At 42.3% G+C, this 20,830-nt stretch overlaps 1 protein-coding gene across 1 annotated transcript in view; it reads right to left on the reverse strand.

The window, feature by feature from the left end:
• Positions 1-20,830, reverse strand: part of LOC144686457 (collagen alpha-3(VI) chain-like) — a 254,671-nt gene that overhangs the window by 31,230 nt on the left and 202,611 nt on the right. The window contains exons 32-43 of the mRNA XM_078551696.1: positions 20,265-20,327; positions 20,110-20,172; positions 14,211-14,261; positions 13,026-13,061; positions 12,869-12,931; positions 10,754-10,816; positions 8,041-8,073; positions 7,919-7,955; positions 7,788-7,799; positions 7,206-7,696; positions 4,666-4,753; positions 1,564-2,253 (exon numbers count right to left, since the gene is read on the reverse strand). Of these exons, the coding sequence (XP_078407822.1) occupies positions 1,564-2,253; positions 4,666-4,753; positions 7,206-7,696; positions 7,788-7,799; positions 7,919-7,955; positions 8,041-8,073; positions 10,754-10,816; positions 12,869-12,931; positions 13,026-13,061; positions 14,211-14,261; positions 20,110-20,172; positions 20,265-20,327 (1,690 nt within the window). The remainder of the gene's footprint in view (positions 1-1,563; positions 2,254-4,665; positions 4,754-7,205; positions 7,697-7,787; positions 7,800-7,918; positions 7,956-8,040; positions 8,074-10,753; positions 10,817-12,868; positions 12,932-13,025; positions 13,062-14,210; positions 14,262-20,109; positions 20,173-20,264; positions 20,328-20,830) is intronic.

Raw genomic sequence — 20,830 nt, forward strand, 5'->3', positions numbered from 1 at the left:
TGAAAAAGTGGCTCACCATTGCCTTCTCAAGGGCAGTTAGGGATTGGCAATAAATGCTGGCCATGGCCACATCCTGTGAATGAATAAAACAAAAAATGAGAAGCAGGGGGTAAGCATTAAATCTGTGGTGAATTAATGACACCCCATCTGAGGACATGAGCCATGGAAGCAGTAATACAGGGTGGGATTTTCTGGCCCTATTCTCTGCTGGGATCTTCCAGTCCCACCGAAAGCCAATGGACTTTCCTGTGATGGGTCCTGCCATGGTGGGGCTGGAAAATTTTGGCCACAAGCTCTACCTCAGTCATCACATTTCCCCTGCTCTATTAAGTTTGTAGGTCTGTGTTGGCAACAGCTATACAGTAAATTTGTACTTTACACTAAAAACGGCATAGGATCTTTTGCTATCTCCCAAACTGGACTTTGGCTGATGGTGGTGCATTTTAAAAATGCTGCCTGGATTGAAAAAGCCTGCAACAGTCAGGAAATCCTGGGCTGCACTGCTGTTCTTTTTTTTTGATTTCCTGATATTCAGATAACAATGTGGCACCAAAACGATGTTGGCTTCTAATCTCCCGTAACAGCATTGTCTAATTCATATTTTAGATATTTTCTGCAAAGTACATTCATAAAGACAGCCTGGCTCAAAAAATGGATTGCATGGTTTAGGCTACCAAATAGAGGATTGCTGATCTTTAGTGTCACACCTTTATTTTAGATTCTTGTGTTTTTATTTAGTGGATTGTTTAAGAGTATTAGAATATTTAACATGACTTTTTCCCCCAAACTGCGGTTTGTGAATAATAGCTTTAGTGAGAGGCTTTCTGGAGCAGAACCTTGTGCTGATGACGGGCATCTTGGCTGCCAACTGGAAAGCCAGCGAGGGCCACATGTCGTCTCTTTCTGTGAAGGCCTGCCAGTATTACCTGCGAATCAGGCACTTGAAAGACCAGCAGTAGGCCTTCCCTGGGATTAGGATCCCAGGGATGAAAGTCCCACTGGCAACTCTTTTGAACTGCAGTGCCACTGGGGAGGCGGCGGCAGCTGCTGGAAAGACACCCACCCAAAGCCCAGGATCCAGGCCACAGGGGTGGGGGTCATGGGGGCAGAGGCATTGGGGAGTCAGCGGCAAGGGCAGGGGCTTGGCTATCAACAGGACCCCCCACCCCACTTTCCTGATGACAGGTCTCTTTATCAGACACCAGGAGCGGCAAACAAACAGGCCAGGGTTTGCCTGTCATTCACATTGTAAGGCGAGCCTCCCACCTGCTGCTGGTTAATAACAGTGGAAGCAGGAGGCCATTAATTGCCACTTAAGAGCCTCAATTGGCAGTAGGGCGGGAAGGCCATCAATGGGCCTTCTTGCCATGGACTTAATTGGGATGAAGGGGGATGAAGGTGGAAGGTGGTGCTGTCTCCACTCACCACTGACCCGCCTGATTAAAAGTCCACCCCCCAACCACCAAACTCATCATGGGGGAAGAGTAAAGATTCTGCTGCTGAAGTTTTTTTCAATTTGGTTCGTGGAACAAACAATAGAAGTGAGTGTGGCTGCAAAGTTACCATTGATGTACTTGGGGAGTTGTCTTCCAAACCTGAGTAAGTCTTCACTGTGGAGCTCTGAGACATCATTAATTGGCTTGAAATACACATCTTGAGGAGAGCTTGCCAGATAAATTAGATTCTTTTCATTAGATTTCTTGACAATGTTGAATATAACAAAGAAGAAGCCTTTGCACTTGGCATCTGTGACAACAGTCTTCAACTTTTCTCTCTCAGCTTCTGGGAGATCTCCTGTGGTTATAAGAACAATGAGCTTGAGTCGCCTTGGTTGAGGTGCTTTTTCAAAAATGTTTTCGATGGTCCATTCGATTGCATGTGCTGTTGCTCTTGTCCCTTCAAGCTGAGTCATCTTGTCCTGGATGTAGTCACCGATGTCTTCACTGGAGTTGTAGTCAGTGAGAGAGAATTCAGTTTTCACTCGCAACAGGCTACTATTTAGCTGAGAATTATACAGTGCATGCTGAACCACAGCAATCCTGGCCTGACGGTTTGATGTTGAAGGTTCCTTGCTAATCTCCAATTGTTCCGTTACATAAGAAATATATCTTTTAATCTCAACGAACTGGTTTGGGCTGATGGTTGCAGAGCTTTCTATGATGAATGCCATATCTAGGTTTACATCACTGGGTTGTATCGATCTTTTGCTTCGGAAAAATTTGGCATCACAGATTTCATTCGTTTCACAAAAATCTGCACAAAAAAGAATAAGTTGTTCACGGTCAGTTAAACATCTACATTTTATTACTCCTTATGAGTATGACATTTCTTTCAATCTTCTGCACATTTCAAAATGACCCACAATTTCTTAATGAACTTGGATCCACAGTGCAAAATGGCTCTTAGTTTGGGATCAAATCACACAGCTAATTTCAGAAATGGGGATATCACACTGGTGAACTAAAGCTTGCTTTTCTGATGTGGCTGAATAGAGTGAGCTTTACATTTTACTCCAATGTGGAAGTTCTCATTGCCAACATGAGCTGTGGAGGCTTTCCAGTGCTCAGCACTGACGGTCACTGATGAGCATAAAAGCTCACCAAAGTGAAGAACAACTTAGTAACCAAAATGACAGCCAGTGAAGCTGCATAGCAACAAGCACTGGAGTCTGGTATGCCATGGTTTTGTACCCATGTACCAAGCTGCTAATATGGCATATGGTCCTTACGCCTCTCTATAAGAAAGCAGAGAAATTATCCCTGGTCACACTGATCACATCATCACACCTTCTACTTTCCCCAACTGTAACAATAGCCAATTACGAAATGCATTTTAAATAAGATACCTTAATTATGTATTTTAATGGATAGACAAATGGCTAAAAAGCTGCTTAGTAGGAAAACAAATGCTAACAATGGCCATATATCCTCCTCCATTTTTGTGACTGATTTGTCCTAGCTGAATCATACATGACAGAAGTAAAACTAGTGGGTTCTAGCTAGCCCACTGTGATTGAAGGTTAAGTTGCAGGTTATCCTCGCATAGATCTAAAACGTTTTCACTAACAGCCACTTACACAGTCAATACATTGTAAATAGGTAATTTATACTTCCCTGACTCCTGACCCGCTTTTATCGCTAATTCTTTCTGTTGGTTTTTTTGTTTCATGTTCTCTTGATCTTTTCACTGCATTCAAGCTCCAGCATTTGATTTCTATCAGTACCAAATGCAAACTTGGGTCTCAATTTTCACAAGAACGAACGGGCCTCCACATAGCCAAAATGGCACCATAGCCCCGATTCCAATAGAACTGCCCCTGAACCTAGCACCCGCCATTTTCGCCGGAGGTTGGGAGGTGGGGGGGGTGGTGGGGTTGCAAAGGCAGGTTGTATTTTGCACATCAGTGGTTCATGGAGGCAGCTGCATATGTTAAAGTGCAGCTGCCTTCAATCAGATCCAATTTTTGTTAGTGGGATGTCCAAAACCTGACTTGTCGGCTTTAGACCTTTCAGGAGAAGGTCTAAAGCTGCCGGAGTTCTTTGGAGAAGTAGGGTACACTTTTAGATCGGTCCAAGGTCACCTTTGGGAGAGGTCAAGTATCGTTTGGGATTGTCAAAAGTAGTCATGAATGTGCATAAGAAGTGGACATATTCATTGGAACTGTCAAGCTCATGGGAACTGTCAAGCTGTCAGGGGAACTATTAAGCTGTCAATGGAACTGTCATGCTGTCAAGTCATTTAAATCTCCTGGACCAGAATTTTCACGTCGGTGTGTAAAGTGACATGCAATGATGCCGGGCATGCGTCCTAATGTCACCGTGCATCATTCAGAGCTTACGTTCAGTGGGCGCACGCCGGAGACGGCTACGTGCCCGCTGAACTATCAAAGGCCTGTTAGCACCAATAAAAAACCAATTAACATCATTATCAAAGCTGCGCGTCCAACCTTAAGGTTGGCGGGTAGGCGAAGAGCCCAAGCGGCCTTCACGTTTTTCAGGAAACCTCATCCACAGGCGGGATGAGATTTCCTGAAGGTTTTATTAAATAAATAAATTATTTATTCAAATTTCAGAGACATGTCACATGAGGGGACGTCTAAATAATTTTTACCTTTCTTTATTTAAATATTTCAATATGAACTTAATCTTCCTGAGGCAGCTCCGTGCATCAGGGAGATTTCTGTGCTCTTTTGCGCACATGGTAGCTCTGAGCGCTACCGGCCGTCTGTCACGCAAGGTGGGCCTTAATTGGCCTGCCCATGTAAAATGGCGGCATGGAGCTGATCGTGGGCGGCAATCAGCTCCGCGTCTGCTTGCGCCCACTCCCGACCGGCCCACCCGACAGGGAGAAAATTCTCCCCTAGTCTTTACATTTTTGAGAAAATTATATGCAGTTTAAAAGAAATCAGTGCTTGCTATTTCATTCTGTCTGTTGACCTTATTCTGAGGACTACCATTAAATGATTTGTGCTGCATGATTGATTTCACAACCTCAGTATCACAGTAGGGTGCCTGTCCATTCACAGTTTGATTGATAGGTCCAAGTGAGGTGCTGAATAGAAATGCTTATTTTTATAAGGGATTAAGTAGTTGAAGTAAGTTAAATGTAGGGAATGGTATCAGTACGAATCAGTCAGCTGAGATAGCGGTAAAAATGCTTACTTACCTAAACAAACATGGCATGCCATCACTTTGTTGAGTGTTTCATCATCATTACGGAAAGTAAAGAATTGGGAAAGTCCGGCATCATTTCTCTGATAAAAGCAAAAATCGATGGATATGAAACAATACTCAACCCATCAAGCTCACTCTTTCCCCAATGTACAATCTACAAAAATGATTCCAAAAATTAGCTAGCAAAATTCCACAACTTCCATCAATTTTCTTATTGCTATGACTCAATCCTAGCCCACTGCCTTACAGACAGCATCCTCAGTGCCTGGAGCACACGAACAATTGTAATCCAAAGAGTATTGTATTACCTCAGCCTATAAATTTCAATCCTGTTTTCTCGGGTTTGATTTTTAGTACCTCCCAGGGCCGGGAGCAAAGGCTGGGGGGTTGTTAGAAATAGTGCCGGGTTTGCTGGCTCCATCCCACCCCGGACCAATTTCATGGAGGTGGAATGGGAGATGGCAGGGCTTCTTGACCATATCTGGTTGGTAGCCAACCCAGTAGCAGCCTATTATGGTCAACTGGGATTTTCCAATTAGCCTCCAGGTTCTTGGAGGCAACAGTTTAGCTGCCTGCAGGAAGCCTCCAGTGAGAGACCAGGGACCAGCACTCAAGACAGGCTCAGAGCCCCTCACTAACTGCCTGGGTGCAGGCACAGCCACAGTCTACCCAGTGGAGGGGATTACCCTGCTGCCCCCACACCCAGAGTGGTGGCCTGGCTGCAAAAGCCATTTTTTATTTTAAATTCATAAGTTGGAGAAATGGTGCCTCCATATTGAAGCATTCTCTACTTCACATACCTGCCATCACAGACTGCTGCTCCTTTCATGCTGGATGGCCTCTGGATGGCCCTCCAGCTTTGAGAGCCGGCCCACCATCCTAATTGGCTATTCTCTGACCATTAATTGGCCACTCCTTGGAAAATCACATTGAGTGACTGTTTCCCACAGGTGGGGTTCAGAAGCCTGCAGGAAAAATCCTGCCCCAAATATTTACGAAGATTCTTTTAAAGAATATAAGTGTGCAATTCAACTGAGATCAATGTTTCACAACGTAGTAGCTAACACAATATATTTTGGCTTGTACTGTTGGAGAAGTAGCAGTATATAAAGTTTTTTGGAATATAGTCTACATGGCATTCAGGGAAAGTTCCTCCTTCCTTAGTCAGCAATATTGGGAGTTGGGTTAGGAATAACATGTACTTCATTAGAGTTTAACCAAGTGCAGGTGGTAAGTACTTGCAGATAAGCTGGTCAAATGGTGGATGAAGTGTCATTTTAATTTGTACCTTACCTGTTGACCTGAGAGTGATGGGATTCCATGAGGCAATGAAACTTCGGAATAACTCCTTATTAATAAGACCTTATTAATTGTTGAATTAAGTACTGGTGTACCTGTGCAGATTATCTGGGATCCATGCTATCCTCATGACATGTTTTGTGCCTGAGGGCTACTGTTAAATGCGGTCTGTTTCCTTTCCTCACTGTTCAAAGTAGGAATTCTGACTCTCTTTCTGCCTCTTATTATGCCAGTCTCATCCTCCTATCTTTCTCCCTCTGCTTGAACTTAACTAGGGAAACAATAGATCTAACAGACAGGGACTTAAAATGATAAATACTCAGAGCAGATTTTCATAAACTGTAAAGGACATAAAGCAGATTTTAAAGGACACAAACCAGGAAATGATGCACTCGTCAAACTATCTGCTGCAGGACTTGAATTCTGATATGTGAAAGTGTCAAAAAAAGGAGACTGTTGCCTTGAGTTTTAGAAGTTATTGATCTTAGAATTTAGAAGTGATTTTGAATGGTAAGATCGTTGCAAAAAGGTCTGAGCAGCAAAAGAAGTTAGAAGTTTGAGTAGAATGATTAGAAATCTTAAGAATATTGAGGTGAAGTGTGGAATAGACAAACCATGCTATTAACTCAGTAATATCAGTTAGTGAAAATGTAAGCAATGTAGTATAACAATGTACAGCTACAAGTTTTAGGTAGAATTAGAATTAGGTTTGGGCAGTGTCAATCCAGTTTGTGGGAAGGTGGCAGTAAGTGATGGATGACAGTGCATTAATGACAGGATAACATGGGTCTTATGGAGTAATTTAACTGTAATTGACAACCTAACTGAACATCCTAACTAATCATCCAGAAGATGATTAACGTGGTAAATAGAAAATGTCTCAGTAGTAAGTCACAGTTGGGAATAATGGAAAAGAAAGTCTTTATATGTAAGCCATGGTACACTTTGTAGCATTAGAATCACTAGGTGAAGAGCCATACTCTTTGTACAGGATACTACCAAGACTGAAAAGGATTGGAGAAAAGAGCTGCCCCAGAAATGCACAATAGTGATGGTAGAAGTCCAATATGGCAAAGTATTCCTGTTTTGAGTATTTCAGCTTTTATATACAGAATACACCATGCCCAACATTGAGCATCTTTCACTGTTCTTGCATGTTGAGATTTTGGCCAATCATAACATATATTACCATCAATGAAGGAGCATACAGGAAAATCAAGAGTGGAATCTGACCTGCAGTGCCCGAGTGAGTACATTATCAAATTTAGGAGAGAGGTAGACGGAGATGATATTCTCATTAGCGAGCTTTGTTATACCATCGTTGAGCTCTTTAGGTTTTGTCTGTCCATCACTGAAGAATACTGCCACCTTTCTCATCAAAAACCCACTTCGCACACGCTTAAATGTGTTCCTCGCTACAAAGCTCATTGCATCAGCGATACTGGACTCTTTCCTCGATGGCACAAACTGCAGATTTTCAATCTGTTGGATAAGGTCCCGCTTATTTCTAGCACTGCTAAAACGAATTTCAGTGACTATGCCACTGTTGTATGTCAGGATAGCAACACGTGCTCCCTTTGGACAGTTGCTCTCCACTATGGTCAGATTGCGAACTATGTGGAGGATAGCATTCTTGCTGTCGTTAAGCTGTTTAGTAGTTTTATTGTTGGAAGTGTCTATCACAAAGGCCAGCTCAGTTGGATAGACAGGACATTCCTTTGCACCTGATGCAAAGAATAAACATGAATTAATTTTATTTCCGATGTTCAGTAAATGATCTGTTAACACAAATATTCTATAATGAAAATAACTTACCATAGCAACATGCTGCAAGAGAACAAAAGAAAAGAAAACAATTTTAAAGAGTTTTACTTGGAATAAAGGTTTTAAAGGGTCAAATTCATATGCCCATTGCAATTAAATATTCTGAGTTTGATAGTACTTACGACATGTGTCTTTGATCTGTCTTACAAGGCTGCATGTCTAAAACATTGGAGAAGCAAAAGGATGTTAGCTATCTTGCAACAGAATTCAAATCATATCTTGTGATCATCAACATTTTATTTACCTCAATGGATCTCCCTCTCTCTCCTTTGGGGCCCTATAAAGTAATGTGTAAAATAACATAAATTAATCCAAAAAATTCATAAAAAGTTACAGTTTGCAATTATTCAAAAAGCATTTATCAGCATCTAATACCCAACAGGAGTAGTACATAAATAATAAGCAGAGGCCGGATCCATGATAGGAGTTTGATAAAGAGGCAATAACAGGTTGCAAGGTGCTAGATGTAATTAACTCATGGTGTCAATGTTAACCCGTTGCAGGCACTCCGAGATCAGTAGTTCTACTGGACACTGATGGACTCAAGGATTATGAGGCAGAATATACATTATGCTGAGCTACTCAAATATCAATTAGACACTAATTCAATGGGGATTGGACTTCAATCTGTTTCAGAGAAGACTTTAAATGATGAGATATTATTACTTTTTTGTATCAATTCTCCACTCCTGTACAGAACTTCATCTGATAGTGTGCAATATCATTTGGTTAACATTACACAGCTTGTTTTTCTTCATTCATTCGTGGAATCAAGGCAATTCTGACAAAGATAATATTTATTGCCCATCCCTAAGTGCCTTTCAGAGGTTGATGATGAGTCACCGCCTTTAACCAGTCTGTGTGGTGAAGGCAGTCAGTGCCACTAGGGAGGGAATTCCAATTTTGACCCCGTAACGATGAAAGCAAGATTTCCAAGTCAGGATGGTGTGTAACTTGGGGAGGAGCTTGGAGAAGCTCGTGCTCCCATGTGTCTGCTGCCCTTGTTCTTCTAGACTGTTGGGGTCACAGGTTTAGAAGATGTGGCCAAAGAAGGCTTGACGAGTTGTTATAGTACATCTTGTTCATGGTATATGCTACTGCCACATGTGGAGGAAATGATTGCTTAAGGTGGTGGATGAGATGCCAATCAAACAGGCTGCTTTGTCCTGGATGGTGTCGAGTTTCTTGAGCTTTTGAGTTGTTGGAGCTGCACTTATCCATGTAAGTGGGAGTATTCTGTCACGCTCCTGACTTGTGCCTTGTAGATGGTCGACAGGCTTTGGGGACTGAGGAGGTGAGATACTCGCCACAGAATTCCCAGCCTCTGGCCTGCTCTTGTAGCCACTGTATTTATGTGGCTGGTCCAGATGTGGGAGAGACCCCAGAATGTTGATGATGGTGAAATTTGATGATTGTAATGCTGCTGAATGTCAAAAGAGGGTGGTTAAATTCTCTCCTGTTGGAGATGGTCATTATCCAGCACTTGTGTGACAAAAATGCTACAGCCACTTATTGCCTCAAGCCTGAATGTTATCTAGGTCTGCCTGCATGCAGGCACAAACTGCTTTTTTTACCTAAGGAGCTAAAAATGGAACTGAAGACTATGTAATCATTGCAGAAGGTCCCCACCTCTGGTGTTACGATGGAGGGAACATCAGAAGCAGTTGAAGGTGGTGGGCCTAGGAATCTACCTTGGGAAAGTGCTGCAGTGATGTCCTGAGGCTGAGATGTTTGACCTTCAACAACCACAATCATCTTCCTCTGTGTTAAAATTCCAGCCAATATATTTCTGATTCACATTGATTTCAATTTTACTAGGGCTCCATGATGGTTAGTTCAAATGCCACCTTGATGTCAAGGGCACTTTTTCTTGCCTCACCTCTGGAATTCTATGTTTGTCCATATTGGAACCAAAGTTGTAATGAGATCTGGAGCTGAGTGGTCTTGGCAGAACCCAAACTGAGCATCAGTAAGCAGATTGTGTAAATGCCATGATAGTACTGTGGATGATACCTTCCATCAGTTTGCTGATGACCGAGAGCAGACTGATGGGGCTATAATTCACTGGAGTGCTTTTGTCCTGCTCTGTGAACAGAACATATCTGGGCAATTTTCCACTTTGTCAGGTAGATGCCAATGTTATAGCTGTATTGCAACAGCTTGGTTAGATGATTCTGAAGCATATATCTTCAGTACTACAGTTGGACTGTTCACAGGCACCATAGCCCTTCCTGTATCTAGTATCTTTAGCTGTTTCTTGGTATCATGTGGAGTGAATTGAATTGGCTGAAAACTGACGTCTGTGATGGTGAGGACTTCAGGAGGAGGCCAAGATGAATCATTCACTTGATACTTCTTGACGTTGCAATTGCTTTTACACTAATGCTGGCCTCCTCACTGAGGATAGGGCTGTTCATGGAATCTCCTTCAACTGGTAGTTGTTTAACTGTCCACCACCATTCATGACTGAATGTGGCAAGACTTCACGGCTTTGATCTGATTCATTGGCTATAGGATCACTAAGTTCTTTCTATTGCATGCTGCTTCCATTGTTTTTAGTCCTGTCCTGTAGCTTTACAGGTTGGCAGCCCATTTTTAGGTATGTCTGGTGTTGCACCTCACATGTTCTCCTGCACTCCCCACTGATTATTAGGGTTGGGGTCAGGGGTTAGGGGTTAGGATGTTCCAAATAAGAGATTTGTTTTGGTTTATTTTATATGTAATATATAAACAAACAGAATAGAATTATCTGTGCAATTCAAGTTAATACATACTGGGATTAACATTTTAACATCAAAGATGATAAATTATGCAAATTTAGGTCCATGATTCTAGGGTTAGCTTCACTTCACAACGTAGCATTTCTTGAACTGATTGCCTTTAAAATTGAGTGGGTAACATTCCTGTCACATGGTTAAATTCAAATAAAAAGTTAAACATTTGAAGACAATGACTACCTGTGAGCCTGGGTAGCCTGCTTCTCCTTTCAGACCAATTTCACCAGAAGCTCCTGAATAACCCTGCAATACAAAAAAAAAGATATTTACTACCAATAAGGTTCATTTTGATTACAAGCTTCAGCATGGTCATCATTGTAAAGGTCATGAGTGTTGTGTAATAAAACATTTCTTCCAATCTTGCCATCTTGAGTCAACATGAAGCATTTCCAGGTCAGCTGCAGCTTGTTTAGGGACAGATTAAAGTGCCATGTGCTCAACAGTCCAACCTCAGCATAACACACACTACCATTTCCCCTCATGCCTCCCCCTCTAACAGCTCATTCCAGCCATTGTCATGCACTTTGGTGAATTTTATGGTGAATACAGGCTAATTTTATGTTGCGGGCCAACTATAAGGAACTAGCCTGACCCTGCCAAAATACATTTCATACAAGAGCTCTACAGCCAGTTGAAAAGGAGACACCCCATCAATGTGTCTGGATTTCAAACCCCGGCCCATGCTAACCCATTGTACCACATAGTCTCCAATCAGGGATCTTAAATGATATATAGATGAATGGTTACTATTCTGATGTACACATGGATATGCTGTAACTGATAAATAATGATGCAAAATTATGTGAAATAAGCCTTCTATCTGCAAATCTCATGTCCCACTAATGCTTTAGAAATGTTGCACAAAATGATGTGGCCAGGTGTTCCAGTCTAGATTGCAAGGTGGCAATATTGGAAAACCTGCAAATGTTCAAATGGGCAGTTTTCAAAATTTGCCAAGGTGAAAGTAAACCAAATATACAACATGTACTCATTTTCTGTTGTAGCAAAATTACTCAGGAGGTTTTACACTTCTGATGATGACCATCCCGTACAACATTCCTAGGACTGTATAGATAGATGTGGATAGGTGACTCTCTTAGCTTGCTGACGAACAGGACAAAATAGCAGCCCATTGCTGGCAATCATCTACATTTGATTGTGTCAAATCATTAGTACGTTGTCCCCAAAGATAGAGAACAAAAGTATTTCATAAATGGTGCTCTGTCTTTGGAGACATGTACATTGTCTCATTTACATTGCTGTTCAAGGCTGTTTTTGCAAGCAATGCATAACATAAATGGGGATCAGTGTTATCTGTGTGACTCACACATTAATGTCATTTAAGATTCCACTGCAGGATTTATATAGTCTGCAAGTAGCACTACACAAACAGATTTTACCCCCCTTAAGTGATTAAGATAAATAAAATGCATATTAGATATGTGGCGGAATCTTATTGAGGCATCAGGACCTGCTAGCCGGTGAGAGTCCCGCGATGGGACTTCAGGAAGGCCCGCCAAACCACAAGCCAATCAAGCAGTAGCAAAGCCTCTGGGCAGGCCTTTCTCTGGAATCAAGATCCCACGAGCATGTCACTTAGCGAGAGTGGCCGGCCAACCAGAAGCTTGCAGCTCTTGTGTTCAGCAGTGCCACTGAGGACGCCATGGCTGCTGCCGGGAGGACATTCTGGAGTCCCAGGATTGCAGATGACCAAGGCTACAGGTAACTAATGTGGGACAGGGCGGTGCGGGCTTTACGAGGTGCGAGTCGCGGGGAGAGAGGGGCAGGGGAGGTCAGAATCAAGGGCAGAAGGGGTGGCTTTCAGCAGGTTTGCCCCGTATTCCTGATGTCCAGTCCCTTGATCTAGCCTTTGATCGAGGGACCCGCCCGGACTGAGGTCACAAGCAGCTCACACAGTTTCACCTGTTGTGCACACCGCATGGCGACAGGCCTGCTTGCAGCTGGGTTAACCCCAGCAGTGGAGGTATGAGGCTCTTAAGTGGACATTAGTTGGCCACTTAAGGCCCTCAATTGGTGACCATGGGCTTTCCCATTCAGAACTCAATTTTGGCGGAGGCAGAAAGGCAGAGTTCAGGGATGCCACCACCCTGCCAACTGCATGCTCTCCCCACCTCCAAACTTGCCACCAGTGAGAATACAAGATTCTGCCCATATGAGTCACATCTCTCCAAATCCTTTTTCTGCTGCATTATGCAGAGATGTGCTGGGTAGCACAGTAATATTAAAATGAGTCAAAAAAGGAACTGCTTTATTTTTGTATCTGTTTGGACTTACCCTTTGACCTCTATTTCCTTTAATACCTTCTTTTCCTGGATCACCAGCAACTCCAAATTCACCCTGTTTCAAGAATATGGCACTTGGTTAAAAGTGCATCAACCGTGGGAAGCGAATCACAAAAAATGTTCAATTGCAATTTAATTAATTACTTTACCTTTGGACCTAGGGGTCCTACAGGGCCTCGCTCACCCTAAAAGCAAAGAACAGAATTAACGGTACTTTGGTGCATAGATTTTTTTCTGTTCTTCCAGCTGTTTCCTTTCCTTATGAAGATGTGTACAATCAGCACAGCTACCCTTCAGTACTCTATCCAAAGTGATCATTCTTCATCTGTGTAAGCCTATTGAGTAGGTATCAGCAGATGATTTGGCTGTGCCAAAACAAATTCTCTGAACTCTATGGTCACTCATCTAATCTATAATTGGGGTGATGAATGGGGAGAATGGTTGACGGCTCACCATTAATGATTACAACAGGAACTCTAGCTGATGCTACCCCTCTTGGCTGTTTGGCTTAGATCAACATATGTTTGTCATCAAACCTGAAATGTATCCTCGTTTATACAGCTTAGTGTATTTATTGAGCAAGTCAGCCAGTCATTTACAATTACTGGGTCATTTAATACATACTGCACCTGTAGATAGTTTTACTCCATTTCAATTAATGATCTTGCCACAAATGAAAGACACAGATTTGGTATTAATAATAATTGTTCAATTATATATAAGAGAGTTCCTTAAAAATTACTGGAAAATTATTTTTCAGGAAAATGGGTGTCCTGGATAGACTATTAGATTACGTGATCACTGAATGGACCAAAGCCACATCAAAACAGATACCCAGTACAAGTGCAGAAACTCAATAATTTCCTTCTCACAGTTAAAAGAGAAACCAAATCAAAGTTTGACGTCTACAATTTGATAAAGAGGCCCAGCTAATATAGCATAGTCACAACCTGATTATGGTTTCTCTTCTTAAGTTAAATGCTATCCAGGTGACTTTAGATTGCAGTTCACAGCTTCCACCCTGGTGGTTATCAATTTTGCTATATGTAAACCACCTGACCATTATTCCAATTGATGCAGTTGAGTATTAATTTAAAATTCCTGCATGTGGCAAACTTAACATTATCAAATGTTTAGACACCATAGCAGAGGTTCCACTTTTGCAACAACTTGCGTGAGTTTGAACTTAAGTTTTAATATCCTGCATTTATGTAAAAATTAAAAGTACCATTCTGTTTTCATCTCTGTACTAAAAGAGATGTTTGCGTTCTGTAAATATATCAGTTTGCCACATTTTTACACATGCGCCCTTCAACTCCTTGAAAATGACTGACCTTTCTGCCTTTAAGTCCAGTGATGCCAATTCCATTTTTTCCATCTTCACCCTGCAGGAGTCAAAAAGACACTATGTAACAATGGTCAGGCAGTTATACAAAACTTTTAAAGCCTTGCATTATTTTAAAAAAAATTTGTGCACAGTATGTCTAAAGGCAATTAAACCAAGTCACCTTGATCAGGGTTTCCTGCTACCTTTTAATAAAGGGCCATTATTATATTTGTGTATATATTTATATATATATATACACACACAGTGGACTGTGAAAGGAGGGGCTAGAAATAGGTGACAGAAAGCTTCCTGAACACCACAGATGAGCAGGCAGAAAGGCCATAATTGGTCACAGAAATACTGGAAATGTTACAGATGTCGGAAATGAAAGATTGCAAAGGAGGAAAAACACATTGCAAGGGATGAGGAATAAGGGAGATGGATTTTAACTGGCCAGAGTGAGCAGGTGTTAGTACATGTGGAAGTTAAAAACATCAAATATACAGGTGTGTCTGAAAGCCAGTAGGAACCCGCCGACTTCTGAATTTAACCGGAGAACATTTGCGAATGAGACAGATACTCTGCTTTTAACATATGCTGAAAGCCAATTGATTCTAAACATGGATTCTGGCTTTAACTGCCAGCAAATGGCTTTCCTGAGATTCCTGCAACTTGCCAGGTTGACATGGAAATTGACTGGATGAGCAACTGACAGGCTGGAAAGCCCCTAAACACTGAGGTAAGGCAGCTACTTCTTTGATTAGACGAAAGACTTTTCCCCACAAGGCTTGTTCTGAGATTGTGCTTTCATTGCTTTGGAGACAATTTCCAAAACTTTAGAGTAGTTTCTGTTTTTTTGGAGAAATTTGCCTTTGAACTGCAACTCCCAGATGATAGCCTTGTCAGCAGCTTGGGAGCTTTGTAGCTCTATCTTGTACTTCTGAAGAGAAGCAAGAAGAGCAGTGCCAGCAACACCTCAAGCAGCAGGAGAAGCTGCAGCCTTCTCCTCAGCCACCTGATGCTCCATAGGACAGAGTTCCTGCTCAAACATGGCAATACCCCCAGCACAGGACATAGAGGCAGAGCTTGAGCTTTTTGCATATGGCTAAGTGTCAGTACCTCAGGAGGCTCAGACTCTCACATCAAGTCATTGCTGACATTTTCAGCCTTTTGGATGAGGATCTCCTGCTAAGTGGACCAGTTGGACATGCGTTGCCAAACGCATCAAAGTCACACAACTCTGAGTTTCTTCACCTCTGGCTCCTTCCAGGGATCTGCTGGTGATGTAGAATTTTACAATCTACTGAGCATAGGTGTATCTCCCAGCTGATGGGTGCCATGTTTGCCCAGGCCACCACTTTCACCCATTTCGCTACAAGTCAGAATGAAAGGTCTGTCAGATTTGCTGCTTTGGCTGGATTTCCACAGGTACACACACATGGCAATCATAGCACCCTCAAATCAATTAACACTATTCATTCAAAAGGGATTGCACTCCATTAATGTTCAGCTGGTGGTAAAGTCACCACTGTTGGTAACCTACATGTATGAGCTACAATGATGCCTGCTTTCTGTGCTAGTTAAGACGTGCACAGAAATTTTCAACTCCAAGCAGAATCAGCGAATGTCTTCTTGGAGACAAGCACTACCCTCTTAAGGACATGGCTGATGACACCTGTGAGGAAACCGACCACTGAAATCCAGGAACTGTTCAACTAACATCACATGAGTGCAAGAATGGTCATTGTGTAAGTTATTCTGATGCTGAGGGTGAGATTCAAGTTCCCAGACAGACCTGGGGACATCCTTCAGAATGCAAGAACAAGTATTCAAAATAACAGTGGTCTCCTGTACCTTGCACAACATAGCACATCAGCGAGGACTTGAGCTGCGGGACAAGGAAAGCGATGACCACTCTGCATCTTTGGAGGAGCAGGAAAAGGAGGAGGTGGAGGAGCCTGAGGTGGCCAATGTACCTACAGCTGCTCAATTAGCTGCATGGGATGGGCTCATTCAGCCATGTCTCAGCTAATCTGAAGCTGTGCAGCCATATGGCATACCAATACTGAATCCACTGTGGCTATTCCCAGCCCCCAGCACAAAGCATTCCCACAGTCAGCAATCCACCCCCTCGTTGTCACCCATTGCTAATCTGCTGCTCATTGTCATACTATTTTACTCAAGGCTGAAGACCACTTGACAGGCAAAAGTGGGGAAGACTGGACAATGGGGACAATGAACTAAAGATTATGGTGCATAAACATGGACAATAAAAATGACAATTTAATTAACCTTTCTCTTGTGAAACTTTAATGAACTTTTCTCTTGTGATTTCTCTTGTGAAACTACAAAGTCTGCTCGTCCCCTGCTCTGACTGCTGATATGCATGTAGCTGACATCCTTAGAGTTTTGGAGCCTGTGAGGGCCATGCCAAAGACTGTCCCACATGGACCTCACAAAAGCAAACTTGGTTATGGGGGCAAGAGGCAGGTTGTGGGATTTTGACTGAGGTTGGTGGGTGGGGGCTGTGGGCAAGAGGAAGAAGTAGGAGCGCCTTCAGAAAAGTCCCCACTGACATGTGCCCCTCCTCCATTTTCACTCTCACAGCCCACTGGCATTTCTCTGCTAGGCAAGAACTGGAAATAGCTTCACTACACTCCACTGAGGCGCTGAACAGCTTATTTAAGATGGCAGACTGAGAGTGCAATCCAATGGGCAGGACCAGCATGCACCAGGTTGCCTGCCATGTCAGAAGCTCCATACACAGGTGGCTTCTTTTTCCATGGAGGTGGACATCAGTGCAAAGGCCTAAGGCATTATAGCTCTCATAGTAGAGATGGACTCCTCCAATCTCTCCTGAAAGGTCTCTGGAGATCTGGACCCACCTCAGGCTCCTCCCCCTCCACCTTCTCCTCCAAAGATGCAGAGTGGTCATCACTATCCTCCTCCTGCAGCTCAGGTTCTCACTGATGTGCTATCTTATGCAAGGTGTAGCAGACCACTATTATTTTGAACATTTGTTGTTGCATTCTGAAGGATGTCCCCGGATCTGTCTGGGAACTTGAATCTCATCCTCAGCTGTTTCATCAGTGGCCCTCCACCCATGCCCCCCACTTAAATACTGAGGCTTCAGCAGTCAGGTGTGGGCTGTGATTGCGCCTTCCTGCTCAATTGATCATGGAACCTGCAAGTGGATGGTAATGCTGTAGTTCAATTAAAGATCCATTGAAAGACCCACTGCACAGGTTTTCATATTCCTGACTCACTGCTGGCTTCCCCCATTGTGAGCAGGTCCAAATCTTAAAATTCAGCTCATAACGTTTGATTGTGCCTGTCAGTGGATGTAAGAATGTTCTTTCCATGCATCACTTCATTTGTCTCCATTTTTGAAGGTGCTAATTTGTGTGAGATAAGGTTCCACGGGCACCCAAGTAGCTTTTCCTGGTAATCATCATAAATAATGCAGCTAAGGCTGATCCTACTAACTAATTCAATACCAAACCAGAAGGAAAAAATAGTTCAGACCAGTGCACTTATTTCCCAGTTTTACTGGTGTTCCATTTTACAGTATACAAGACCAGTTCGGACCAGTATTCTTATTTCCCAGTTTTTACTGTTTTTGCCTTCTGGGAAATGCTTAACAACTATTACTCTCTGAAGATTAGGAGCTGGAATCCTTGTGGATAGATAGTGAAACTAGCTGTAGGACCCATTGTTATTGCAGCTAACATCAATTAACGACAGAAACCAGAAATCAAAACCAGATTTTTCTTATTTCTCTGGCTCAAAGCTCCACCAACTAACTCATTTATTAGCTGAGCCATCTGGGCCAATAATCTCGAAATGAAAGGCAGAAGGCTTGCTCAGTTATATAATAATGTAGCCTGCTGTGTTTGTTGACTGCCAGTGGCCTTCTGTACTGTATCTGTTTGCATCTAATGAACTAGTTTTGTTCAACTGTGTATTCAGTTTGAAGGCTAGGAGGGAACTTACTAAACTGATCAAAAGGAAGGGCTTTAAATAACAAGAGACACAAATTAAATAGGAGAATGCAAGGAATGATAGGTACAACATTTGTGGAATAAATTTCAAGGAAAGTTATTGAAGTAGAAAGTGTAGATGGGTTCTTGATGCATTTCTGAAAAAAGGACTAAGTGATTTGATGAGAAAATTATTAGGAATATTAACCTATTTAATCAACATATGTAATGGCTCTTTTCACTTTTTGAAAACTCTTGTTCTATAAACTTTACTTAAAAATGGATTGTGCTAAACCTGTAAGAGTTGGATTTGGAAGCAATGGGATGCCTCTTGTATATAGCAGCAGAATGTGTTAACACATAGCTGTCAGCACAAATAAATCTGTCAACAGTTTTACAGCAAGTTGCTGGTGGGCTGAGGAGGAATAGGAATAGGTCATTCATCCCCTCCAGCCTGTTCCACCATTCAGTTAGATTATGGCTGGTTTGTGCTGAATTGCATTGACCTGCCTTTACTCCACATCCCATGATACCTTTACCTGAAAAAGTCAGGTACCTTTTTTAAAGTTTCAGGTGACCCAAAATCCACAGCCATTTGGGGGAGAGTATCCCAAATTTCCAATTCACTTTGTGTGACGAAGCATTCCCTAATTTCACTCCTGAATTTCTGGCTGTAAGATTATCCCTACTTGTTCTGGTCCCTTATCAGTGGAAATAGATTTTCATGACCTATACCTATGGAATCTTTTTAAACACTTTGATTAGATCACACCTTAATCTTCTATACTCAAGCCAAGTTTATACAAACTGCCCTCACAATCCAATCAATTACTGTTGTCGATGACACCCTACTCCTTGATATGTTGTGGTGTTACAATTTTTGTTAATGGAATCTTTATAGAGATCACAGTCATGGCATGAATTTAAATGGATGGGGGGCAGGTTTTGGAGGTCAGGTGGGGAGGCACAAACTGGGGGGTGGGGGTGTACAGTCTGATGCACCTGGGAACCTCCCAAAGGATATACCCCCATCCTTCTGCCCTTTGCCAACTTTGGTGAAAAAACAGCCTTCCCACTTGAGGGAGTAAGTTGGTTCTTGTTCAATGTTCTTGTTCTAAAAGCAGCTGAAAAATTAAATGGCTTGTTCAGCCAGGAGTAACTGAGACAGGGAAGTGATCAATACTGTTGAATAATCTTTCTGGACTTAAAAAATAATTTTACAAGTATGGAGTCTCACTCCCTCAAGAAAATTAATATTTTGCAGATTTTTTAAAACAGACCTATTATATTTTTTCTCTCTTGCTCTTTGTCATTCCCTTAATGCCACCTGTGTATCCCTATATTTATTTTACTTAAAGCCCTAATTCTACCCACACTGCAATAATATGCTGTGCAGAGGAAGGCAGGCAAGAGTGGGGAACCTGCCCCCCATCCACCTGATCCACCTCCCTAGGGTGCCTGATCCCTCGCCACCCAAAAAGGCCTAACTTACCTGTCTCCGGCATCCATAAAACTTCTTCATGGGCTTCCCTGCAGTCCGAGAAGGGTCCACTCCTATTTTCTGGCACTGCTGAGGTTGCAAGAGCTGCTGGCCAATCAGATTAGCTGGCAGCTCTCAAGGGCATGATTCCTTCCAGAGGGGTGGAAGTCCAACTCTCAGCTTGTTAAAGCGCCCACAGTGTATTATCACTGCAAGGTGGCCTTTTCTAAAGTTGGTCAGTTTCTTCCATGGGTGTTCCATGGGAGGGTATTCCCACAGTCCCGTAAAATTTACGCGGTCCCGTAAAATTCAGCCCATTATTTCTGAGATTATCCTAACTGCTCAAGATGTTCATAGGTTTTAACAGACTAACCATTTTTATTCTATTTAAATCCCAAATGTTTTCTGCAACACTCAGTAAAGCTATTTGAAAAAGAAACTCTTACCATTTCTCCCCGTGGACCTGTGGGCCCAATTTCACCCTTTTCACCAGGATTTCCAGGCTCGCCCTATAGAGAAATAAGTCAATGAAGATAAAACAATCACATACCGACAAGCTTTCTCAATATTCTACAGTTAAACATTCAAAAGTGGTCCTTGCCTTTCTTCCATTTAGTCCTTGATTCCCTTTTGCACCAGGAGGTGCCACAGGGCCAGCAGGTCCCTAGAACAAAATAAAGGACTTCTTGAAATTGAAAAGGGAAACTGGACTCAACATCACTATAGAAACAGTGTTATACATTTTTCTCTTTTTCAGATCATGGGTAAAATTGTATATTCATAAAGGTAATAACAGTCACTGTTTGGGAAATCTGAACAAGGTTAAATAAAACTCCCTCTACTTTGTTTTATCAAGCACTCCTAGGACAGAAATAGGACAGGTTGTATTCACAATAAAGAAAGAGGCAGGATTGGCAGCTCAATATTCCAGGATATAGGGTCTTCAGGCAAGACAGGGACGGAAGTAAAAAAGGAGGGGGTCTCGCAATGTTGATCAAGGAATCAATTATAGCAGTAAAGAGGGATGACATCTTAGAAGGCTCCTCAAATGAAGCCATATGGGTAGAACTGAAAAACAAAAAAGGAGCAATCATATTTCTGGGAGTGTACTATAGGCCCCCAAACAGTCAGAGAGAAATAGAAGAGCAGATATGTAGACAAATTTCA

This window comes from Cetorhinus maximus, chromosome 11 (genome assembly GCF_964194155.1).
Source record: "Cetorhinus maximus chromosome 11, sCetMax3.hap1.1, whole genome shotgun sequence".
Classification (NCBI taxonomy): domain Eukaryota; kingdom Metazoa; phylum Chordata; class Chondrichthyes; order Lamniformes; family Cetorhinidae; genus Cetorhinus; species Cetorhinus maximus.